General features: G+C 31.6%; 1 protein-coding gene across 1 annotated transcript; it reads right to left on the bottom strand.

Annotated features, from left to right (window-relative positions):
* Nucleotides 1-1,208: 1,208 nt before the first annotated feature.
* Nucleotides 1,209-21,131, bottom strand: LOC143257259 (mitochondrial tRNA methylthiotransferase CDK5RAP1). The gene is made up of 12 exons (XM_076515695.1): nucleotides 20,246-21,131; nucleotides 18,756-18,859; nucleotides 16,551-16,692; nucleotides 15,762-15,890; nucleotides 15,244-15,325; nucleotides 13,125-13,245; nucleotides 9,234-9,482; nucleotides 8,447-8,600; nucleotides 5,585-5,715; nucleotides 4,439-4,588; nucleotides 4,053-4,193; nucleotides 1,209-3,025 (listed from the first exon to the last, which is right to left on the bottom strand). Exons 1-12 carry the CDS (start codon nucleotides 20,691-20,693, stop codon nucleotides 2,909-2,911), a joined length of 1,968 nt encoding a protein of 655 aa, XP_076371810.1. The 5' UTR covers nucleotides 20,694-21,131; the 3' UTR covers nucleotides 1,209-2,908.
* Nucleotides 21,132-21,418: the final 287 nt, after the last annotated feature.

Raw genomic sequence — 21,418 nt, 5'->3', positions numbered from 1 at the left:
ATTTTTAGCATAAACCCTCGGGCTTTGACCAAAAATGAGTAGTTCGAACACATTTTAAGTTGCCTTTATGAGGCTTAGCGGTACGGTCCGTTAATTAGAACATTAAAATCTGGGTTTTGATACCCGTAATGGTCACATTATAGACAATAGCCCATTGAGTAGCTTTGTGCTTCACAACAAAGAAGACAGAAATATTTATGGATAACGTTTTAACATGCAAATACATCTTCTAAAGCTGTTGACAGAGATATCCACTAACAAAGTTCTAAGTTTTTCAGTTTTTTTTGGTTTTTTTTTATCTTTTAAGTGTATATGATACAATATTTCTGGCTAAAAATATTATTGTATTTCTTTTATCTTCTGTGATGACAAAAACACACGTAATAATAGCACAAAATCATTTTAAAGTTAAAAGGACTTTCAATTTCTTGTTTTTGTTTTGAATGGCAATCACCACATAGACCACCGTCTCACCCCTAAAACTCTGGTTTATACTTGAAGATTGTCTAAACACGTTAAAACATATCTGCATATTGCAAGCAGTTATTTCATTTTATTGTATATTTCTGTCTTATTTGAAATATACTAATCTGAAATCTAGTTTACATTGCATGTAACATATGTATTAACCCATGGCTTTGAAACAATCTAGGGTTGATGATCAAAGTATATTTAATAATTTACTGCAAGTTCAATACCCAGCTTCCACTTCATAAAAGTTCAAAGGTTGCTCTTCTGTCACGTTCATTTCATGCTATTAGTGTGTTCAATGTATTATAATTTTTCATTTATTCAAGACTGTTCAGTTTTCGGCTGACATGGTCCAGTGATCAGGATGGTTACCTTGAGATTTGAGGGTTTGATTCCTTTTTACTATCAATCCTGCTACCTCTCTTAAGGTGAGGTGCATGTTAAATTCAACTCTTCGACTACTCTTTGTAGGAATGAATTATGGGATTGATCGCAACAACTATTAATAATTTAGTTGGTATGAAGGTGTGAGCTGGTACACATGAGCCTATACAGAACTAGGGTGTGACCTAGCATTGCTAATTATATAACCTAACTACAGCTGTCTTTTGTTTGTGGACCAAACAAGTGTAGCTTTAACCTTTAACTTAATATACTGCTTACTTAATATTAACTACAAATATTACTAGTGTTGCAAAGAGTAAGACTGCTTTAAAATAAAAAACAAAAGTTGGTAAGTTGATATTTATTAACTTTTATTCACCCAAATCAAATGTTAATTACTGAATCACTTTCTCACTTAAGTGTCAGAAACTACATGTAATAAACTAATAAAACTTCAATAACAAGTTATTAATGTTTTATTAGAACTTTGTTTAGTTATCAGTAACTCTAGCTAGATAGGAAGCACTGAAGGAAGAAAATAAATTTGTCTATAATCACATGCTGTTTAAACACTGCCTAATACAGTAAACTTTAGGTTGTTTGAACATGCTGTTTAAACACTGCCTAATACAGTAAACTTTAGGTTGTTTGAACATGCTGTTTAAACACTTCCTAATACAGTAAACTTTAGGTTGTTTGAACATGCTGTTTAAACACTGCCTAATACAGTAAACTTAGGTTGCTTGGTTTACTGATATTTCAGCATCTATAGGTTTTTCTTCCAAACTGTACTTGTAAATGTGTTAATCATTATAAATGTGTTCTAATATCAGTATGTACGAACACTTAAAAGTTTATACTTAAAAAAATAAATTATTCTTAAGTTTTTAATACCAATTATGGAACTAGAAAAAGCAAATTCAGATATACCTTTAAGTAAAGATTGTTTGATATTAATGCAGTTCCAATATCATTTACCACCTTATGAACCTTTCTTATCTCTACAAAGAGGTCATTTAGGACCATCCCAAGATTTCTTGACAAAAATTAAACACCATAAAGTCTTTTTGATTTTAATTTGTTTTGATTCAAGTTTATATTACTTAACACAGAGTGACAAGAATCTCTACCAGTTGTACAAAGAATTCGTCTATTTCCTTTTAAGGGTCTGGTGAAAAGTTAAGATAGATCCACAAAAAGTCTTTATGTGGTATTACCTACTTTTCTATGCTGAAGGTGCATTTTTATATATAACAGTTTAAAATGAACATGCATCTCAATTATAAATTGTTGTACCTGAAGATGTCTATCTAAATGAAAACTATTTTAAAGATGTCTTTAAAAATAGAAATAAAAAGAAACTAGGAATAAAAACTGTTTGTTTTGAGCCTTGCACACAGCTACAAGAGGGCTCTCAATACTAGCCATCCTTAACGTAACAGGGTAAGACTACTGCCAACTCTTGCACTACTCTTTTACCAATGAATAGTGGGAATGACCATCAAATTACAATGCTGAAATAGCAAGCATGTTTGGTGGACATGGATTCAAACCTGCAACCCTCAGATTGCAAGTTAAGCACCCTATCTACCTAGCCATGTCAGCCATATTACATATAAAGGTGTGTTAGTTTTGGCAACATTTTTTTTTCCTACAGAAAATTATTGGTGAGATATTACTACTTTTGTAACTGTCTTAAAAAAGTAGCAGTGAAACATTACACTTGGATTTGTCGAAATTGTTCTGTTTTCAAAAATACCCTCATTTTGACTGTGTTATTTTATTTAAAAAATACAATGAAAACCATAAAATTTGTTTTACTTCTAACGTTTGTCTATTGAGAGGCTGAAACAGATGATTTAGTTTCATATCTTCTTCAAAGGTAGTTCACACTGAAGATACACATTGATTTCCAAAGATATGCTGATATTTACTTTTATACTCTTTAATCACAATAAATAAAACATCTATTTTTTTTATTATAACAAATACTGTAAATAACTCTTTACATCTGACAAATTTAAGACTTCTCTAACCACTACTTCATAAGCTTTTAATTAAAATCATGATACGATTCAACCTTGTCACTATCCTCTAAAAATGCAAACTTCTGTAGTTTTGTATGGTACAGAGGGTTTCCCTTTAAAACTTGAGAACTACATTCTTGAATCTGGAACAAAAACAGAGTACAGATAGTTAATATATCCTCTTTATTTTAAAATAACTTTAATTTGTTCTACAAAAAAAATATTTTTTACCTTTTTCTTTTATTAGAAATTTATGTTTCAGTTTAAAAAGAATGTTTAGATTATGAAAAAAATTAAAACACAATAACGTCTTCTGTGGCTATCTACACAACTAATAAAAACAGCTAATTAAGTATCTTCACATTCATACTTAAGATTACTACAATGCATTGTTTTGTACACAGGCACCTAACACATCAAGCACAAATGCCATTATAAACTTGATTTTTGTTCCCAACTACTTCTGAAAAAAGTTTAAAGTAGGCACTCATGGCTTTATTAGGTGGATACCTTTGTTGTTAGTGATACTTTGGGAGACAATCCCCATAATACTCCAATCTGCTGAGGATTCTGAGGTTAGCCCTAAAGCCATGCACTAAGTTGACTAAATTTCCATAATGCTTGAGGAAAGTGATTAAACAGTGCGTCAGACTGCAAATGTTTTTTTGAAACTCTTAAAAACATTCCATGTTAACTCATATCAGAAGAAGTTCACATCTGCTTTTTTCAATTCCTGCTACGTGTCCAGTAAAACTGTCTTCAGTACTAAAGATAATCAACTGATATTAACTTAACAATTAATCTCAATTCTTATGCATCAACGGTTTAACTTTACCAGTTTAGGCAAAGTAAAATATTACAGCTTGTAGTTTTCTATATACAAAAAGAATCTTAGATACACTTCTTAAGTGCATATATTGTAAACAAATTTATATTTTTAAATTATACTTTCAAACACTTAGAAAATGTGGCCAACCAAAAATTTCAAGAAAAATACTGAAATATGTAATTTACACTTTATGTAATGTAAGAAGATAATGACGTACCTTCAGCAAACAAAGCCTCCTGGTGAGACAATTGTCAACTACTGTAGAGAAATAATACCTTACCTCCACTACAACAAAGCCTCCTGGTGAAGTAGTTGTCAACCAATGAAGAAAAATATCTTACCTCCACTACAACATAATCTCCTGGTGAGATAGGTAATAAGTCTGTGGACTTTGAGCCACTTAGGATAGGTACTGATGGAAAGATAACCTTTGTGTTTCTATCGTTTCGTCCAGCCAAGTAATGATTGGATCTCTTACTTTTCTGGAGAAAAAAAAAGAACTCTTTCTTCTTCATTTCACATTTTTAACAGACACCAAAGCATCAAGTATGTCTAAATTTTAGATTCTTAAGTTAAAAAAAGGCCTAAAATGTAAAAATTAAAACTTTACATACACAAAAAATGTCAAAAATTCAAGAAATATGTGCTGAAGAAAGATACTTTAATAAGTATGATGATAAGATGGCATATCTTATGTTGTGTAAGTTCATGTAAGTTCTATACTTACACCCTCAACTAATACCAACTGTTGTTGTCCAATCTGGCTTTTATTCAAGTCCAACAGAATGTTACGAAAAAGGTCAACAACCTCATTAACCCGTCTTGCTTTCACGTCTGTTGCAACATCATCTTTGAAACGATGGAAAGACAGGGTTTTCTAAATGGCAGACCAAAATGGAAATAATTACTTGACACTGTCAATTTGTTTGGTAACATGTATTTTAAAAAAGTTGTTTCTCTGATCGGTTCTGCACAAAGACACAACAAACCCATTGTTCTAAATAATAACATTTGAAATGTTTATGATTATATGACTAACAGTCTCAGAAACACTGGCTTTAAACTAAAGGAATCTGAATGAAATAGTCCAAATGTTTTACTTCAGATACAACAACATCTGTATTCTTAATGATGCTGATACAAAAAAAACTGTTTTTAATAAATCTGATACCAAACAAAACTGTTTTTACTAAAGCTAATACCAAACAAAACTGTTCATAATAAAGCTGATATCAAACAAGACTGTTCATAATAAAGGTGATATCAAACAAGACTGTTCTTAATAAAGCTGATTGAATGTATAGTAATATTTTCACTGGAACATTTCAGCCCCATGCACTATAATTTATGTATATGTGTTTTTGAATCTAGTCTCACGGAAAATGTTTCACAAAAAATGCTTTTTTGGGCTCCCTCCTGATTTTTGGAGTGGACAGCTTCTGTTGACCCAGTAATACCTTCGATATAAAGCTTACTATTTTATTGTTATTGCTGATAACTCTTGATATTTACTTGATAACAACGTAAATATCAGTATGAGCATTTATTAAATGGATTTGTGTTTTTATTTAATTTCTATCAGTTCATATTCTTCTTACTTTTCCCATGTGATATTTTATAAACAGCTAGAAACAATCTGGAAACTGATAGACAGACAAAAAGAAGAAACACAGGGTAAATCAGTTCTTTTTTCACAAAGATCATTACTAAAGAGAGGTTTTAAAATTTGAAGATTACAACATAAAATCATTTTAAACTTCCCTGTACAGTTATTGAACTCAAATTACAGTTTTAACAAACAAGTTATCCACTTTTTCTGTAAATTTCCATGAAAACCTAGCAAGATTCTTGGAGATATAGTTAAGAGTAATACCTGTCTCATACTATAAGGGAAGACATACACAAAGTTGTACTTGACCAGATCTAGAAGTGACAATGTCTCCCTGTGATCGGTTTCAGTTTCACCACAGAAGCCACATATAAAGTCACTTGTCAAAGCAACACCTGTTAAAGCAAGTTATAATTATGGTTTATTTTCAAACTTACACTGTAACTCTTCTTAAGCATTTTATTTAATCACATAGAAAGTAATTTAACTTTTCCAAAAATACAAAAACTAAAAATGTTAAAGTATTACTGTTGTTTTTATTACTCCAATAAATTCAGCAGCTGACTATTGCTAAGTTAACCAGAGATAAAATTACAGAGGTGTCAGAAGTAATATCTTACCCCCACTAAAACATGATCTCCTTGTGAGATAATTAATAAGTCTGTGGACTTTGAGCCACTAGGAGACACTGACTATTGCTAAGTTAACCAGAGATAAAATTATAGAGGTGTCACAAGTAATATCTTACCCCCACTAAAACATGATTTCCTTGTGAGATAATTAATAAGTCTGTGGACTTTGAGCCACTAGGAGACAATGACTATTGCTAAGTTAACCAGAGATAAAATTACAGAGGTGTCAGAAGTAATATTTTACCCCCACTAAAACATGATCTCCTTGTGAGATAATTAATAAGTCTGTGGACTTTGAGCCACTAGGAGACAATGACTATTGCTAAGTTAACCAGAGATAAAATTACAGAGGTGTCAGAAGTAATTCACTGAAAACCACATGTGGCAAACAGTACATGTAACTCTCAGCTATGTATGATTTCTGTGTACACTTTGAAGGTAGGACACTCAACTCTCAATCTGATTCTTGCATGTTCATTTCTTCATTTCACCAAACATACTCACCATTTCAGATGTGGGAGCATTATGTGACAGGAAACAATGGCATAGATTTAAGACTGTGGAACAGTGGAAAAGAATTGGCTCTGTGAAACAATGCAAAGGTTTTATTCTGTGGAACAATAGCAAAGATTTAATACTGTGAAACAATAGCAAAGATTCTACACTGTAGCATTTCTATTTCATTTTAGAAATCCTTTAAAGAGTAATTTTACCTACAAATATTTACCTATGTACGTTTTTCTTCAAGACAACCTTCGTGACAGAATCAGGATTCTCAAATCTTATAGCGGTTTCTTTGGGATTTCTATACTGATAAATTTAATTAATGTGATTACAACTAGGATGTGAGAACTTTCTTTCTGATGAGACGGAATTCATAAAATTTAAGTTCAATATTATGTAGACTTAACATAGCACTTTAAAGCAATAAGGGATCTACTGATTCATCTGGGCTGTCCCGTCCACTAATCTAAAATATAGAAAACAAAAACAAACTCAAATCCAAACCCTGTCACACAAATACGTATTAAGGGTTCTCATAACTTATGAGAAATTTTACTGTAAATTTTTGTTACAGTAAAGCTTAAATAATGCTTCACCACCATGTCTGAAGGCCACCTATTCCAACTGTCAAGTATCCTCTAAAAAAAACAGCAGTATCTTATCTGCCAAAATCTATTTTTGTGCATCTATTCTTCCTACATTTGTTAAGTATAAAAAATATTATGATGCACCCATTTTTAATTCTCTTAACACCTCAATCAAACTCTAACTGTTCATTCTTCAAGATAATTTCAGTGATCTTAAACCATCCTCTTATGACCAGCTCTCAATTCCAATTTTGATCCAATGCCTTTCTTAAGGCAGTGAGCCCAAGACTGAACATAACACTCAAACTTTTAAAACCAAGAGGTACATAGCACTAGTTGACGCACGTCCAACATCTGTAACTAATCCAAAATTCCCATCTTGTGATAAAAACGATTTCAAAAAACAAGTTGTTATTCACTGAGGATACTACAGTAGTATAAGTTGATTATATTACAAATAAGTGACTCACTAGCAAGCACTAATCTTTAACTTGGCTTGTAGAGTATTCACCTGTCATTTGAAAAACCTTGAGCTAAACTTTGATATGTGGTATTATATTAAAAAACAAACTACAATACCAGAAGCTGCTGCCCTACTAGTGTTTATCCCATGGCCGTGAAAATATGGTCAAAGGACAGGCCTTGCTTGTGAAGAGACAAATTCCAAAGTTTGAGCTGCTAACAATGAGTGAATTACAAGCAAGTTAAAAAAAAAAATACACTGAGACTCAACTGTAACGAAGTCCCTTCACAAGCAACAAGCAGAACTCAAATAAATAGATGTTCTCATAAAAATATATATATTTAAATGAAAATTTTAGGGTCCAAGTCAGAGTTTCTTCCTGTAGTAGACCATGTTTTAGAGGGGTCCCAATGTATAACATAGAAAGCAATAACAACTAGTAAATAAACACAAAGCTTATACATAAGCCCTTTGAAATGTTTTTCTTGTGTACTTTAAATGATACCAGCAACACATTTAGGAGTTGTCAATCACCATTCTGTGTACAACAATTCTTACAAACCATATTGAAATTGGTGTGAGATAACACCATGCCAGTGACAGCTTTTGGATCCACAGATTTAAAGTTTATCAGTCTACAATGCTAGAAATGTAAACTATAATTTTCATTCTTTTAAAATTCTGTTCATAATTTCAAACTATTTCATCACAATGATATGCATTTTCAACAACACAGTGTTAATTAAGAAAGCATAAAAATATTAAGAAACTTATGTTTTAATATTACACCACATCATTCTAAGACTAAATTCTAATGTGAAAGCAATAAGCATAAGATAAAGCTGATATTAAGTACGTGACTCAATACTGTAAATCAATACAAAACATTAATTTCTTCTTCCCTGAGTATTTGGATATTTGCCAGACCGTTTTGTCTTACCAGGAATAATGGACCTAATGCGTGACACCAGGTCCAGATAGGCCTCCCGAGCGTATCCTCGTCTCATCCGTTGCAACACTTCAGAGCTTCCACTCTGTGCTGGAAGATGAAGGACTTTACATATGTTTGACTGTTCTTTTATAACGTGCAACAACTATTGTAAAAATACAAAAACAAGATAAAAGAACAGAGAACTAAAATCAATAAAAACAGTAATGATATGGAAAAAAATTAAACAAAGTAAAACAATGAAAGAAGCAAAAACTACACGTAAAACACTGTAATGTGTCACTGAATTTTGTTGTAGAGATTTGGTTTCAATGAACTGTCCCTGCCTGTTACTAGAGGTGGATGTCTTTTCATCTTCTTCATTGAAGCCTTCTAAAAATTGAAACATTGCCCTACTCTGGGAACAGACATATGTAGTCTATTAAATCCAATACTAAAAAATTAAAGATGGCTTGAAGGGGTAATCAACATGATAATAAACATACAACATTTCTACAAAGTTTTCTCATCATCAGGAGGCACTGTAAATTTGATACTGTGTTAAACATATAACATATATTCTTCATTACCCATTCAAGCTGTCTTTAAACTATCATCTCAGAGTGGGTTTCCCATCATCTTTATATATACACAAACTAAAATACCCTTAAAAGAGAATAAAACTTGGTATATATCTCAGTGTAAAATAAATTAGCTTTTTTTACATACAAAACTGTATCTCCAAAAATATTTTGCAATTTGTTTGAAAGAACAACAAAAAATTAGCTATCACACCTACTTCATCTGGGAAATCTTTTGGGTGTGGAGACGTGAAGCGAATTCTCATTTCAGGGTCTACACAAGAAACTTTATGTAAAAGATCAGCAAACCTGATGCCTCCAACTTTGGGTTTATACACAGTTTGAAAACCTCGACTCATTTCTGACATGCCTGATCTAGAAGATGGAGCTATTATGGAATATTTTATTTCAGAAGTGTCTCTGTAACTGTTAACATTCTGGCCAAGAAGAGTCACTTCCTTGATGCCCTAGAAATTATTAAGAGAAAACAACCCCCTTTTATCTATTATTGTAGGCTATCAAGAAAAAAATAAAATTTGACATATGATTTCAATTTTCTAAATAAAAAATGTTAAATGATAATTGTAAAGTCATTTCTTAGTACAGGGTGATCCACAATCATCCATCCTATTTTAAAATTTAATAATTAAATAAGTAAAGAAATATAACCATATGGTTTTGAAAATCTGGTAGCCAAACTCAAACAGTTCTTGTTGTCATGTTTTGTTTTTGTCATTCCAGTGAGTAGTGTTACCCCATAAAATGGCAACCATATGAGAAAAGCTTCAATGAGTCATTTGACTTGCAGGATGGGCCAATTCCATTGCTTTCTTGTTTGCCACAAGTCACTCTACTAAATTTCTTTTGGGGAATGTTAAGGATATCATAAATTGAGCACCTATAGCAAACATTACAGATCTAGGACCGGGATAAAGATGTCATCGACACTGTAACTGTGGGTATGTTGCAGCAAATGCAGACTGAATGGAATACTAGTTGGATGTACTGAAGGCTACTAATGATGCACGTGAAAAGTTTAATTCAATAAAAACTGTTTGAGTTGGGCTACAAGATGTTGAATACTGCATGGTTGTATTTCTTTGGTTACTTAATTATTAAATTTTAAAATAGGATAAATAATTGTGGATCACCCTGCAGTAAAATTCTTATTCTACCATAATTTACAGAAATATTTTTTTGCTCTCAGCACCAAGTTGCTTCAAAATAAATTTATGTACATCATCAAGACGAACTATATACTAGAGCAATTAGTGAAATTTGTTCATAGATTAATCATCGGGCTCATTAATGAATTACACTCAACTAATTGATTATTCTCATATGAGACTTGAATAATTGGAATGATCTAAAATACTAATAATGGGAAAACAACTGATTAAGTTAAAAAACTTGAATTAACTGAAAATAACGATGAGAAGTTATGACAATATTTCAAATACTTGGATAAATAAAAAAAACAGTAATAACTGAAAAATAACTCAGGTTAATTGATTTTACTGTAATTAAATAATTAATTATAACAGTTAGAATAGTTATTGGTGTACTTCTTGCTAGTTGTACCTTAGTTGAACATGGAGCACAAATCTGGGCCACAGGTGCCAGGTTCAAGTCCCATCTAAGATAGATTTCTTAACACTCTGATTTAATTAAATAACTGACATGAAAATATGAAAATAAACTGCGTTACATTTTGTTGCAAGTTTTTGGTCATCTTACAGTAACCTACTGTTGTCAAGTGAGGGTCCAATACAAGAGCTGAAAGATTGCAACAAGAAACAAAATTAAACGTTGGGAACATATGTGAACTTAAGTGAATGAAATATAAATACATGTCGTGTGTCTTATATAACACAATTTTTCAAATTTAACCTCCACTGCTATTGGTTTAACAAAGATTACACACAAAATAAACTAGAAAATGATTCCATTTAAACAGGTCAATTTGCTTTCTGTTATCATTTATTGCCTGTTTTTTAGTTCAGGCTTACTGAACTGGAGGTGGTGTGATTTCATGTTAGAATCCTTTGTTTTGTGATTTTATATTAATTAATCCTTTAACAGTACCCAAAAGTTGCTTGTACAACATTTATAATTGAACTGCTAACAGTTACAGTCATGTGACAAAATTATGACACCCTATGAAAGCCTGTGTAATTTTGTAACAATGTTGGAAAAATGGATATTTAATCTCAATTTTAACAAAACTGAGAGATTATAGTAATATAACTAAACAATTAAAACTGAAGAAAAGACTTTTCAAAAATGCATATTCTACCTGAGGAAAAAGTTAGGACACCCCTACATTTATTCCCACTGAAAATGGCTCAACTCACATACAAGTGTATCACACCAGGTGCACATGATTAAAAGATCGTTACTTAGCATTTTGAATGAGGCCTGCCCTATTTAAACCTCAGGCATTTAGTTTGGTGTGCTCCTGACTGTTGAAGTGAGAGTGAGCACCATGGTGAGAGCAAAAGAGCTGTCTGAGGCCTTCAGAAAGAAGATTGTAGCAGTTTATGAGTCTGGAAAGGGATTTAAAAAGATCCCAAAAGAATTTGAAATCAGCCATTCCACAGTCTGGAAAATAGTCAACAAGTGGAGGGCTTTCAAAACAACTGTCAACATGCCCAGGTCTGGTCGTCCAAGCAAGTTCACCCCGAGAGCAGACCACAAGATGCTAAAAGAGGTCTCGAAAAATCCTAACATGTCATCATGGGACATACAGCAGGCTCTGGTTACTGTTGATGTCAAAGTGCATACCTCTACAATCAGAAAAAGACTGCATAGGTTTAACTTGCATGGGAGGTGTGCAAGGAGGAAACCTTTGCTCTCTAAGAGAAACATCAAGGCCAGAATGAAGTTTGTCAGAAAGAATGTAGACAAAGACCAGGACTTCTGGAATAATGTGCTTTGGACAGATGAGTCCAAAATTAAATTATTTGGACACCAGAACAGAGGATATGTTTGGCGTAAACCAAATACAGCATTCAAGGAAAAGAACCTCATACCAACTGTGAAGCATGAGGTAGAAGTGTCATGGTTTGGGGCTCCTTTGCTGCAGCAGGACCTGGACAGCTCACAATCATAGAATCCACCATGAATTGTACTGTGTATCAGCGGGTGCTTGAGGATCATGTGAGAACATCTGTATGAAAATTAAAGCTGAAACAGAACTGGACCCTGCAACATGATAATGACCCAAAACATACCAGTAAATTCACCAAGGACTGGCTGAAAACTAAGAAATGGAGAGTCCTGGAATGGCCGAGTCAAAGCCCAGATCTTAATCTCATTGAGATGCTGTGGGGTGACTTGAAACGGGCTGTACATACAAAAAACCCCTCAAACTTCTCACAGCTGACAGAATTCTGCATTGAGGAGTGGGGCAAACTTTCTTTAAACTGATGTGAGAGACTGGTAGATAGCTACAAGAAGCATCTCACTGCAGTTATTTCAGCCAAAGGGGGTAACACTAGCTATTAGGGGGTAGGGTGTCCTAACTTTTTCCTCAGTTAGAATATGCAGTTTTGTAGAATTACATTTACAGAAGATCTTGAAAAGTCTTTTCTTCAGTTTTAATTGTTTAGTTATATTCCTATAATCTCTCAGTATTGTTGAAATTGAGATTAAATATCTATATATCCAAAAATGTTACAAAAATACACAGATTTTCATAGGGTGTCCTAATTTTTTCTCATGACTGTATGTGATTCATTCATCTTCGTATACCTACATTATGATCCTATGAACACAAATTATGTAGCTGAAGATGTGAAGTAGTCACACAACTTTGTCATATGATCAACACAATATATATAATAAAGAATTTCCCTGGGATACATCTCTGTAAGTGTATAAAGTATGAGAGTTATTATGTATCATTGATTCTACAGCACAACACACACAAACAACTTCCATGTCATATTAGGCCCTGTGGGAAAATTCAGTAAAAGGGTGGGTACAAAAATATACATAATGCTTTTTCATAAAAATTAAATAGCCTATGCATGCAAAGTTTCATATGGAAAAAAAAAACTATAATAAAATTAAAATTAAACAAACTAATCTGGAAACAAGTGGCTCACCTGGTCTGAAAGTATCTTTATTTCTTCCAGTATGGTACTAACTGACCTGCTGCGTTCCCTGCCTCGGGTAAAGGGAACTATACAGTAGCTACACATGTTGTTGCACCCCCTCATTATTGAACTACATGCACAAAACATAAAAAATAAGATAACAAAAACATTATTAAAAACAACAACTAGCTTCAAAGTGTAGTACAGTAACATTTGATTAATTTTTAAATATGAATGAAAATTTAAATGATTATTTTACAGTGAAAGTTAACATCACATAACTAATTAGTGATAAATTTCAATGTACAAGATCTCCAGGAAGTACTTTTCATATTTGTGATGAGAAATTAATATAATTCACCAGGAAACTAAGCTATGAAGGTGTTTTACAATAATTTAAAACTTGTTTGATTAACCCTTAAAAGTTTTTCAATTATGGATACAAAGTTATAAAAGTGTTTCATTGTGATTTAAAACTTGTTTAATTAACCCTTATAAGATTTTCAATTAAGGAAACTATGTCCATAAATGTGTTTTATTGCAATTTAAAACTTGTTCGATTAACATTCATAAGTTTTTCAATTATGGATACTAAGTTATAAAGATGTTTTACAGTACTTTAAAACTTGTTTGATTAACCCTTAGAAGATTTTTCAATCCTTCCCTTAAATTTACTGCATCCACCACATCTGAAGGTAAACTAATCCAAAGACCATGTTTATCTCAGGTGAAGATAACTTCTCTTGCCAACACTTATATTTGGTGTCCCAGTCCTACAATCAGCAATTTATTTTATTTATTTTTTCAAAAGAAACAACTTCATACTTTAATTGCCCTTGGATGAAAACCTTCAGGTCCTAATTATTATCAGAAACCCTCCACTGAACTCTTTCCAACAATTCAATGTTCTTAAGAGTGAATTGAACACTTCAAATGTGACCTAATCAGTGACTTGTACAAAAAAATCTCAGGACTTGTATTGAACATTCTTGAAACTTATATCCAGCTAGCAGAGTACTCGGTGTTGCTTGGATAAAAATGCTTTTAACTGATTTAGTTCTTTATTAACACCCTAATTTATTTATCTACTGTAAGTACTCTTTGCATACAATGTGTTTTGTGTTGCTGTCATGAGTAAAGACAAAGAGATATTTTTTCAGATTCAGAGCAGTCAACATGGAAAAAACAGGATGATACTAGATCAAGTCCTACCACCTTGAGGGTTTGACCTTGTGTTTTGTTGATGGTCATGTAATGAAATTACACAGAATGGTATTGAATAAGAAATTTCGGAACAAGTGGAATGCTTAGCAGGAAAAAAAACTTTTATTAGTCACTTTAGCCTCAACTTATGAGTTCTGAGACCAAACCCACAAAGCTCATGTTTCTTCCCACACAAAGTTGTATCTGCACCTTGAGTTTAGAGTTTGTAGCTTTAAGGATGTGACCACAAACAAAAAACAGGTCAAAAGAGAGAAAATTCCACTTATGGATATTTTTGTAAACAAAATCTATAACTCCACTTGCCTACCTAGTAACATCAATCTACTGGGATGGTTTAAGAAACTGATCAACCAGAATATAGCACTATTAAGGCTATTTTTATCAAAATTATACTTATATTTCAAATTTTATATACCACATGAATTACCTTGCATTTATTATAATTAAACCCCATCAGCCATTTATTTACCCAACTCATTAAATGATCTAAATACTTTTGTAAATCATCTGCATCCTCTATACAGCTAGCAACACCCAAATACCTTAGGTATTAAGGTAACTATAGTATCAGTAACTATTGATACATTTATTGACCATTCCTTCATCTATGTCATTCATCTAAATCAAAAACAGCAATGGTTTTAAAACTGAGCCCTAACATGCCCCACTTGTGACATTAACCCAGTTTGACTGAATTTCATTTATAAAACCTTCTGCTTTCTTTCATCTAGCCAGTTGTATATCCAATGAGTCAATCCATCATCTCAGACTTACAGATATTGTCATTGATTTTATTCTAAATCAAAAAAGTTAACTAGGAACATCCAAAGAACATTGATATTAAGGAAAAATATGAGAAGATGCAATTTAATGAACGAGAAAAATATATAACTGAAAAACTTACACATATGCTGAAGATGAGCTAGGATTAAACCTAACTGGTACAACGTCTCCATATGTTTCCTCTAAAGACAGCAATACATTAACTAAAGATGAAAAGAAAAATTGGTTTTAATCTATCATTCTCTGATTGAAACTTCAAGTAAGTTAGATAAATGACTGAGTAATCAATGCTTAAAAAGTTTAGTAAAAATCAACCTTCAAAGGTTTGAGATTTTCAAGATAACTTGTATCAAAACAATCATGTTTTTGAACATATACAGTTTATATTTTTAAACAAAGATAATTATAATAGATATCACAATGTTGAATCCAAAATAAATCATAATGCCTGACACTCATTTCTTGGGTTTTGTTTAAAGATACATAATTTTGCAATCAAGTAGAGGTGAATTTACTTTTTTAATCTCATTTGTTTGTTTCTAAATCTCACCAAACTGTTTCATTTATTAAGAAACTATAATCTCAAATATACATCATTTTACTTAAGGTTTTTTATATCACTAAAAACTACAACAGTACCTGCTGTTTTTCCATCGGCTGCCTCCGCGAGAAGACGAGGTAAGTCGCGATAGCTATCAGGACCAGCAACAATATCGACCATTCTTTCCTTTTCAATAAGTTTTTCCTTCAGCCTTTCAGCCATACAACCTACAATATAAGAAACATCTTGTCTATCTGTGTGTTCAAACCACACACATAAACCACAAATACAATTTCTCTTACAGGGTAGAAAAACAGACACAATGAAAATTATTTAAGTAATTGCTGCTCGACATTAAAATTAAAACAGAGTCTTACATAAGTAACTTTGTTAGTAATTTGTCCAATTGTTTATCTTTCTTATTTTATTCACATTAGAATCATAATAAATATTCTGTAATCCACAGTGCATCATGACAGCAAAAACAAATTCAAAGTTTAATATTTGCTTGTCTGCTTCTACTTTTCTTTGTGGGAGAAAAAAACATTGACAAGTCTACAATAATATTTTCTGTTTCCTAGACAAATGTTGCTTAGAGTCCCAAGAAAGTACGACAGCCTTAGTAACTATAAGTAATAACAGTTCAATAGAAGTTAAATCTTTCCATGCAGTGTCCTATTTCTTTTTCCCCACAACTTACAATGAAGAATTCACAATGAAACAACTGGTGCTCTTTCTCTTATTAAATTGTTTCTAATGTACAATTTACATGAACCTTTTGTATATTTTCTATTATCAGAAATGTTAAACACAAAAAAACAACAATATAACTCTCTAAAATACAACATCTTAACAAGTGCTGGAAGAACCACAAATATTCTAGCTACCCAGAATTCCAATTTTTAATGTAGATCCTTTTCTTTCATTCTGTCTACGTCTTTTTAAGGACTTCAAATGTTGCAATCTATTCCATATTTTTTGTTCGGCTCCTTCACGGATAGCACAAGTTATCAACAGGATGACATCTGCCTGAAGAAATGAAGAGTGAAGAATTATATTCCTTGTGTAGAATCTACCATTCTTAAACTTCTACAAACAACCCAGTCAGTTAAACAAAAATTTGTCACCAAGATTATTTGTCCACTATATGGTTTTTAGTATAATAATAATAATAAGTTATTTCTCTTACATGAGTATTCTGTGAAAGAGAAGTGTTACTAATTCCTAATTATGCTAAAATCTTGGCCTAACTACAAACTGTTCATGACAAAAACAATTAGTTTTCATGTTGAATAAAATATATTCTACTTTTTAGTTACTACAGTTTAAGTTTTGGTTCAAATGTGTGTGTGTATATGTATTTTTTTTTCATTTTCATGAGGACAATTTTGACTTGTTAATTTAGTATTTGCTTTAAGGACTAACTTAAACCTCCTAAGTTGACAGCACCTCGTAAGATATTATTATGATTATGGCCAAGAATATCACTAACAATGAGATTACCCAACTGACAGATTAGTGATTTCTAACTGTAATACAAGCTTTTGTTGTATTCCATCTTCTAGTTAAACTGGTATATTAATTTAACTACATTAATTATTGGACAAATGTTTAGTTATAATTTATGTAAGGAAATTAATGATAAAATGATTTTAGAAAATAAACAACTGATACAAAGTAAGCATAATATTACTTTCACATTGTAATGCAGTTCAAAGCAAAGCTTCTACATATAATTTAACACGTAAATCAACAAGAGCACATTAAATCTGGAATAACCATAAGCTCACCTATTAGTTTGTATAAAATGTATGCCCAGATTTAAGTGCTAAAAGATGCGACTTCCAAAAAAATAAAACGTAGATCTTATAACACCAAATTGTATCACCTACTGAGAAAATGGACTTAAGAGAAATTACAACAATAACAACTGATTAAATTAAAAGAAGAAACTCAATGATAATGCATATCCCCTATCATTGTTATGATGATTCTTACTCTGAACATTGTAGTGGCTCTTCTAAGGTTCACTTCCATATGTATTTATAGCCATTCCCTCTTAGAGAGGAAAAACATTCCAAAACATGATTATCTTAAAGTAATTTATTGTATTTAATAAAATTAATATTAATTTGTCAATAAGTCAATTTAATGAAAATTGTAAACCTTCTCTGGCCACACCTGGACATTACATGTGAACTTTTGACATGTTATCATGAACAAACCATTTTTCATCCAAGGTAATTGTTTTATCATTATTATTTGGGAATATTAACACTTCCTACTTATTATTTTTTGAGAGGACTCTTTCCTCTGATTTTATGTTATTTGTAGTGCAATACATTTACAAGTAAGCACTGTATTATTATTTTTATTCTTGTTGTAGAAGGAAAGTTCCACTTTACTTGAACAGTAATTTATATTATAAACAATAAGGCTGGATTTAATTTATTACAATATCTTTTTAGTTTTATGCTATCTTTTATCACTATGAAAGAGGCATTCTCAAATTTTTAAATGTCTGACAGATACATTTGTCTTACATGATTTCTACTTCTTTTTAGTTATCAACTGCTAGTCATCCAAATTGGAATAAGTGTGTGAATGAAAACATTATTTAGTCCTTTTGTTTAGGTAAAGAATCACCAATACCTTTTGTTTTTTTTAAAGACTTTTAAGCAAACCAAACCTGATAGAGAAGCCAACAGATGATAAGAATAAATATATGTAACATAAGAAGATATTATGTCCCTCAACTTAAGCCCAGCTTGACCAGGTAGTTGAGGAACTCGACTCGCAATCTGAGGGTACTGAGTTTGAATCCCCTTCACACCACACATGCTATCTGTTTCAGCCATGGGAGTATTATAATGTGATGATCAATTCCACTATTAATTGTTAAAAAAAGTAACCCAAGTGTTGCTGGTGATGACTAGCTGCCTTCCTTCTAGTCTTAAACTGATAAATTAGGGATGGCTAGTGCAGATGGCCTTCATGAATGCTTGCATGAAATTAAAAACAAACAAACCATCAACTTAAATATATGCAGGGCAACAACAGCTTACTGCATAGACCCATTTCAATATGATTACCAGTTTTATTTCTTCTGTCCTTTGGAAACCAGCACTGTTCAGAATAGACCATGCTATTTCAGTATCATTTACATTCATCTGACAGCCATAGGTTTCAAAGAATACTGAAACAAAAATCAAATCCATTATCCATTAAACAAGTAAATAACTAGTTGAGTTGTACAATTATCACCATACCAACAGCATATATTTTACTGTTTTATAAAAACTAAAACAAGCATATTTGCCTACAGTGTTTAATTAAATTATTTGATTAAGGTAGAAAGTAGTCCTTATATAATCTCTGTTACATAAAATAATAGATCTTATGACTATGGTCTGTAGATTATGAACATATTAAACTCTTTTACCTTTACTAGAATATTATTGTATATATTTAACATATCTTACAAGTGACTCTAGAAGAATGTATCATTTTAAAGAAAAGTGTCACATGTTTTCTGCCACAATATATGGTTACAAATGCTTACATATGCTTTGTTATGAGAGGAACTGGGAATTTAAACATTGGTTGAACAACCAGTGGTGCACATGAGATGAAGTTAGAATTTCAGTCATTGTAAGATGGAAGATCTTATTGAAGTTTATGTCAGTATTTGTGGGATTGATGACAAAGACCTCCAATTTCTTTGCCACATACTCTAAAGATAGTAGCAGGAAACCATAAAGAGTTAAGATTTGGAAAAGAGACTGGGATTTAGTTAAAGTTTTATATTCATAACAGGGTGACTGACTGACAGAATGACTTGCAGCCAGCTATAAAGATAGCACATTAAAGGTGCTTAACAGCAGAAAATAAGTAATGGGTTTGAATTTTTACATTTTTCAAGGATGGGTTAGGTATACAAGGACAACGTTGACAGAACAAATGATCCCTGTTGATCCAAAGGTTATATTACATTAACAAGAACAAATAAAATCATGACATACAATACACAAGTACTTTTACTTAATCTGTCTTTACAAATGTAACGTTTACCATAAGAACTGTATATATATAAAATAGATAAACAAACAACACTTGACAACTGGTGAAAACAGTTCTCACACTCTACTCATTTTTCAATAAATTTCATGTTTGGGAAAATGAACATGTTGAAGTTTTATAATGTGTGATTATGTTAGCAAATATGCTTTGAGTTTTAATATAAGATTAAGCACCAGAGCCAGATCCATTGTATTTAGTAGCAGTAGTAGGAATATATTACACTGATAATGGACATTTTGTTTTACTAAACATGATACAGTGTTATAAGATAATCTGCTAGATGAAAACTTAAAAGTGACTGGCAAATAAATATTTTTTTTTTCCAGAATTTTTTAAAAATGGTACATTAATAGCTTAACTGCATTACATAGTTCATACATAATTATAATTTAAATGCAATTATTTCAATTCTAGTTTTTGGTGAATTTTTCAAAAGTAGTTGGTCAGCCATTTCTCTGATGATTTATTTATGTGACTATTTTCATAATTTTCCAAAACTTACCTTTTCTTCCATGGCCTGAAACTTCCAAACTACTGATGTATGGATGTGATTCAACTTCATTCTTCAAATTCAGTAATTTTTCAGGTTGGTTATTTATAGTAGCTGCTGAATTTGCAATAAAATATTCTAAATTTGGTCCCTCGAACAACTTCTTATTTTTCTTTGTCTGTGGTTCTGAGAGGTTTTCAACTGAAGTTCTAACATAGGAATTATAGGATGCTCTCACATCCGCATTTAAGAATTTAACAATGGTTCTCAAAATTTTTTTATAATTTTGTCTTGGTTTTTTATGGTTATCTGATACTTGTAAAAAATGAAATTTTCGTTCACTAGTTTCATATAAAATAGGTTCTATGAACCTAAAACCTGTTCTTGGAAAATTATTTCCTTTGTTTAATAGAGATCTATACATTATACTCTTTCTTGTCCACGACCATATATTCATCATTTATAATACTAACAGATTATACTTAAACAAAACGTGGACCAACACCGCCAATAGAGTATTATAATGTTACTACTAATTTAATAATTGTAATAATTAGTTCAATTACGTTCCTAATAGTATTAAGTTTACTGAAAATCAAACAGAAATTCTATTTTGATATTCACTTTCAAATTTCAGCAAAATTTTGCAAAACGACAAACTTCTAATATTTTTGTCTCAAGCGTAACTGAATTTTGACACTACATTTGCTTCCTTCCACGATATTCCATGTTCCGAAACAACACCAAAGCCACAAAAACGTAGAATAATATTGGATAACTCACGTTTACATATATTTTAAATCTCGAATAAACTATCAAACAGTATAATTCGTAAACATAAAATAAACGTGTTAAGACCTCAATTGATGTCACTCAGATACCAACTTACATTAAAGCAGTTTTATCCCACTAGAGGTCCATATTGCCATTTTTCGCGTATACAAATATATTATAATAAAAAAACATGAGGGATAAAAGAGTTTACATTAATATTTAAACTTCTAACGAAACCTTAAGGGTTTTAACAGGTGGACTTCAAGAATGTTATGCAATAAAAAGTATTTTTATAAGATATAAACAAATGGCAAGATCGAAAGGTATATGTTACTGATGTTTCCTGAATAAAAACAAAACAAAAACAGTTCATTGTCATCCGGTCAACATTTGTTATTATGAGAAGTTCGT

The sequence above is a fragment of the Tachypleus tridentatus genome, chromosome 7 (genome assembly GCF_004210375.1).
Source record: "Tachypleus tridentatus isolate NWPU-2018 chromosome 7, ASM421037v1, whole genome shotgun sequence".
Taxonomy (NCBI): Eukaryota; Metazoa; Arthropoda; class Merostomata; order Xiphosura; family Limulidae; genus Tachypleus; species Tachypleus tridentatus.
The sequence above is the reverse complement of the archived record's forward strand: the minus strand, read 5'-3'. Positions and strand labels throughout refer to the sequence as shown.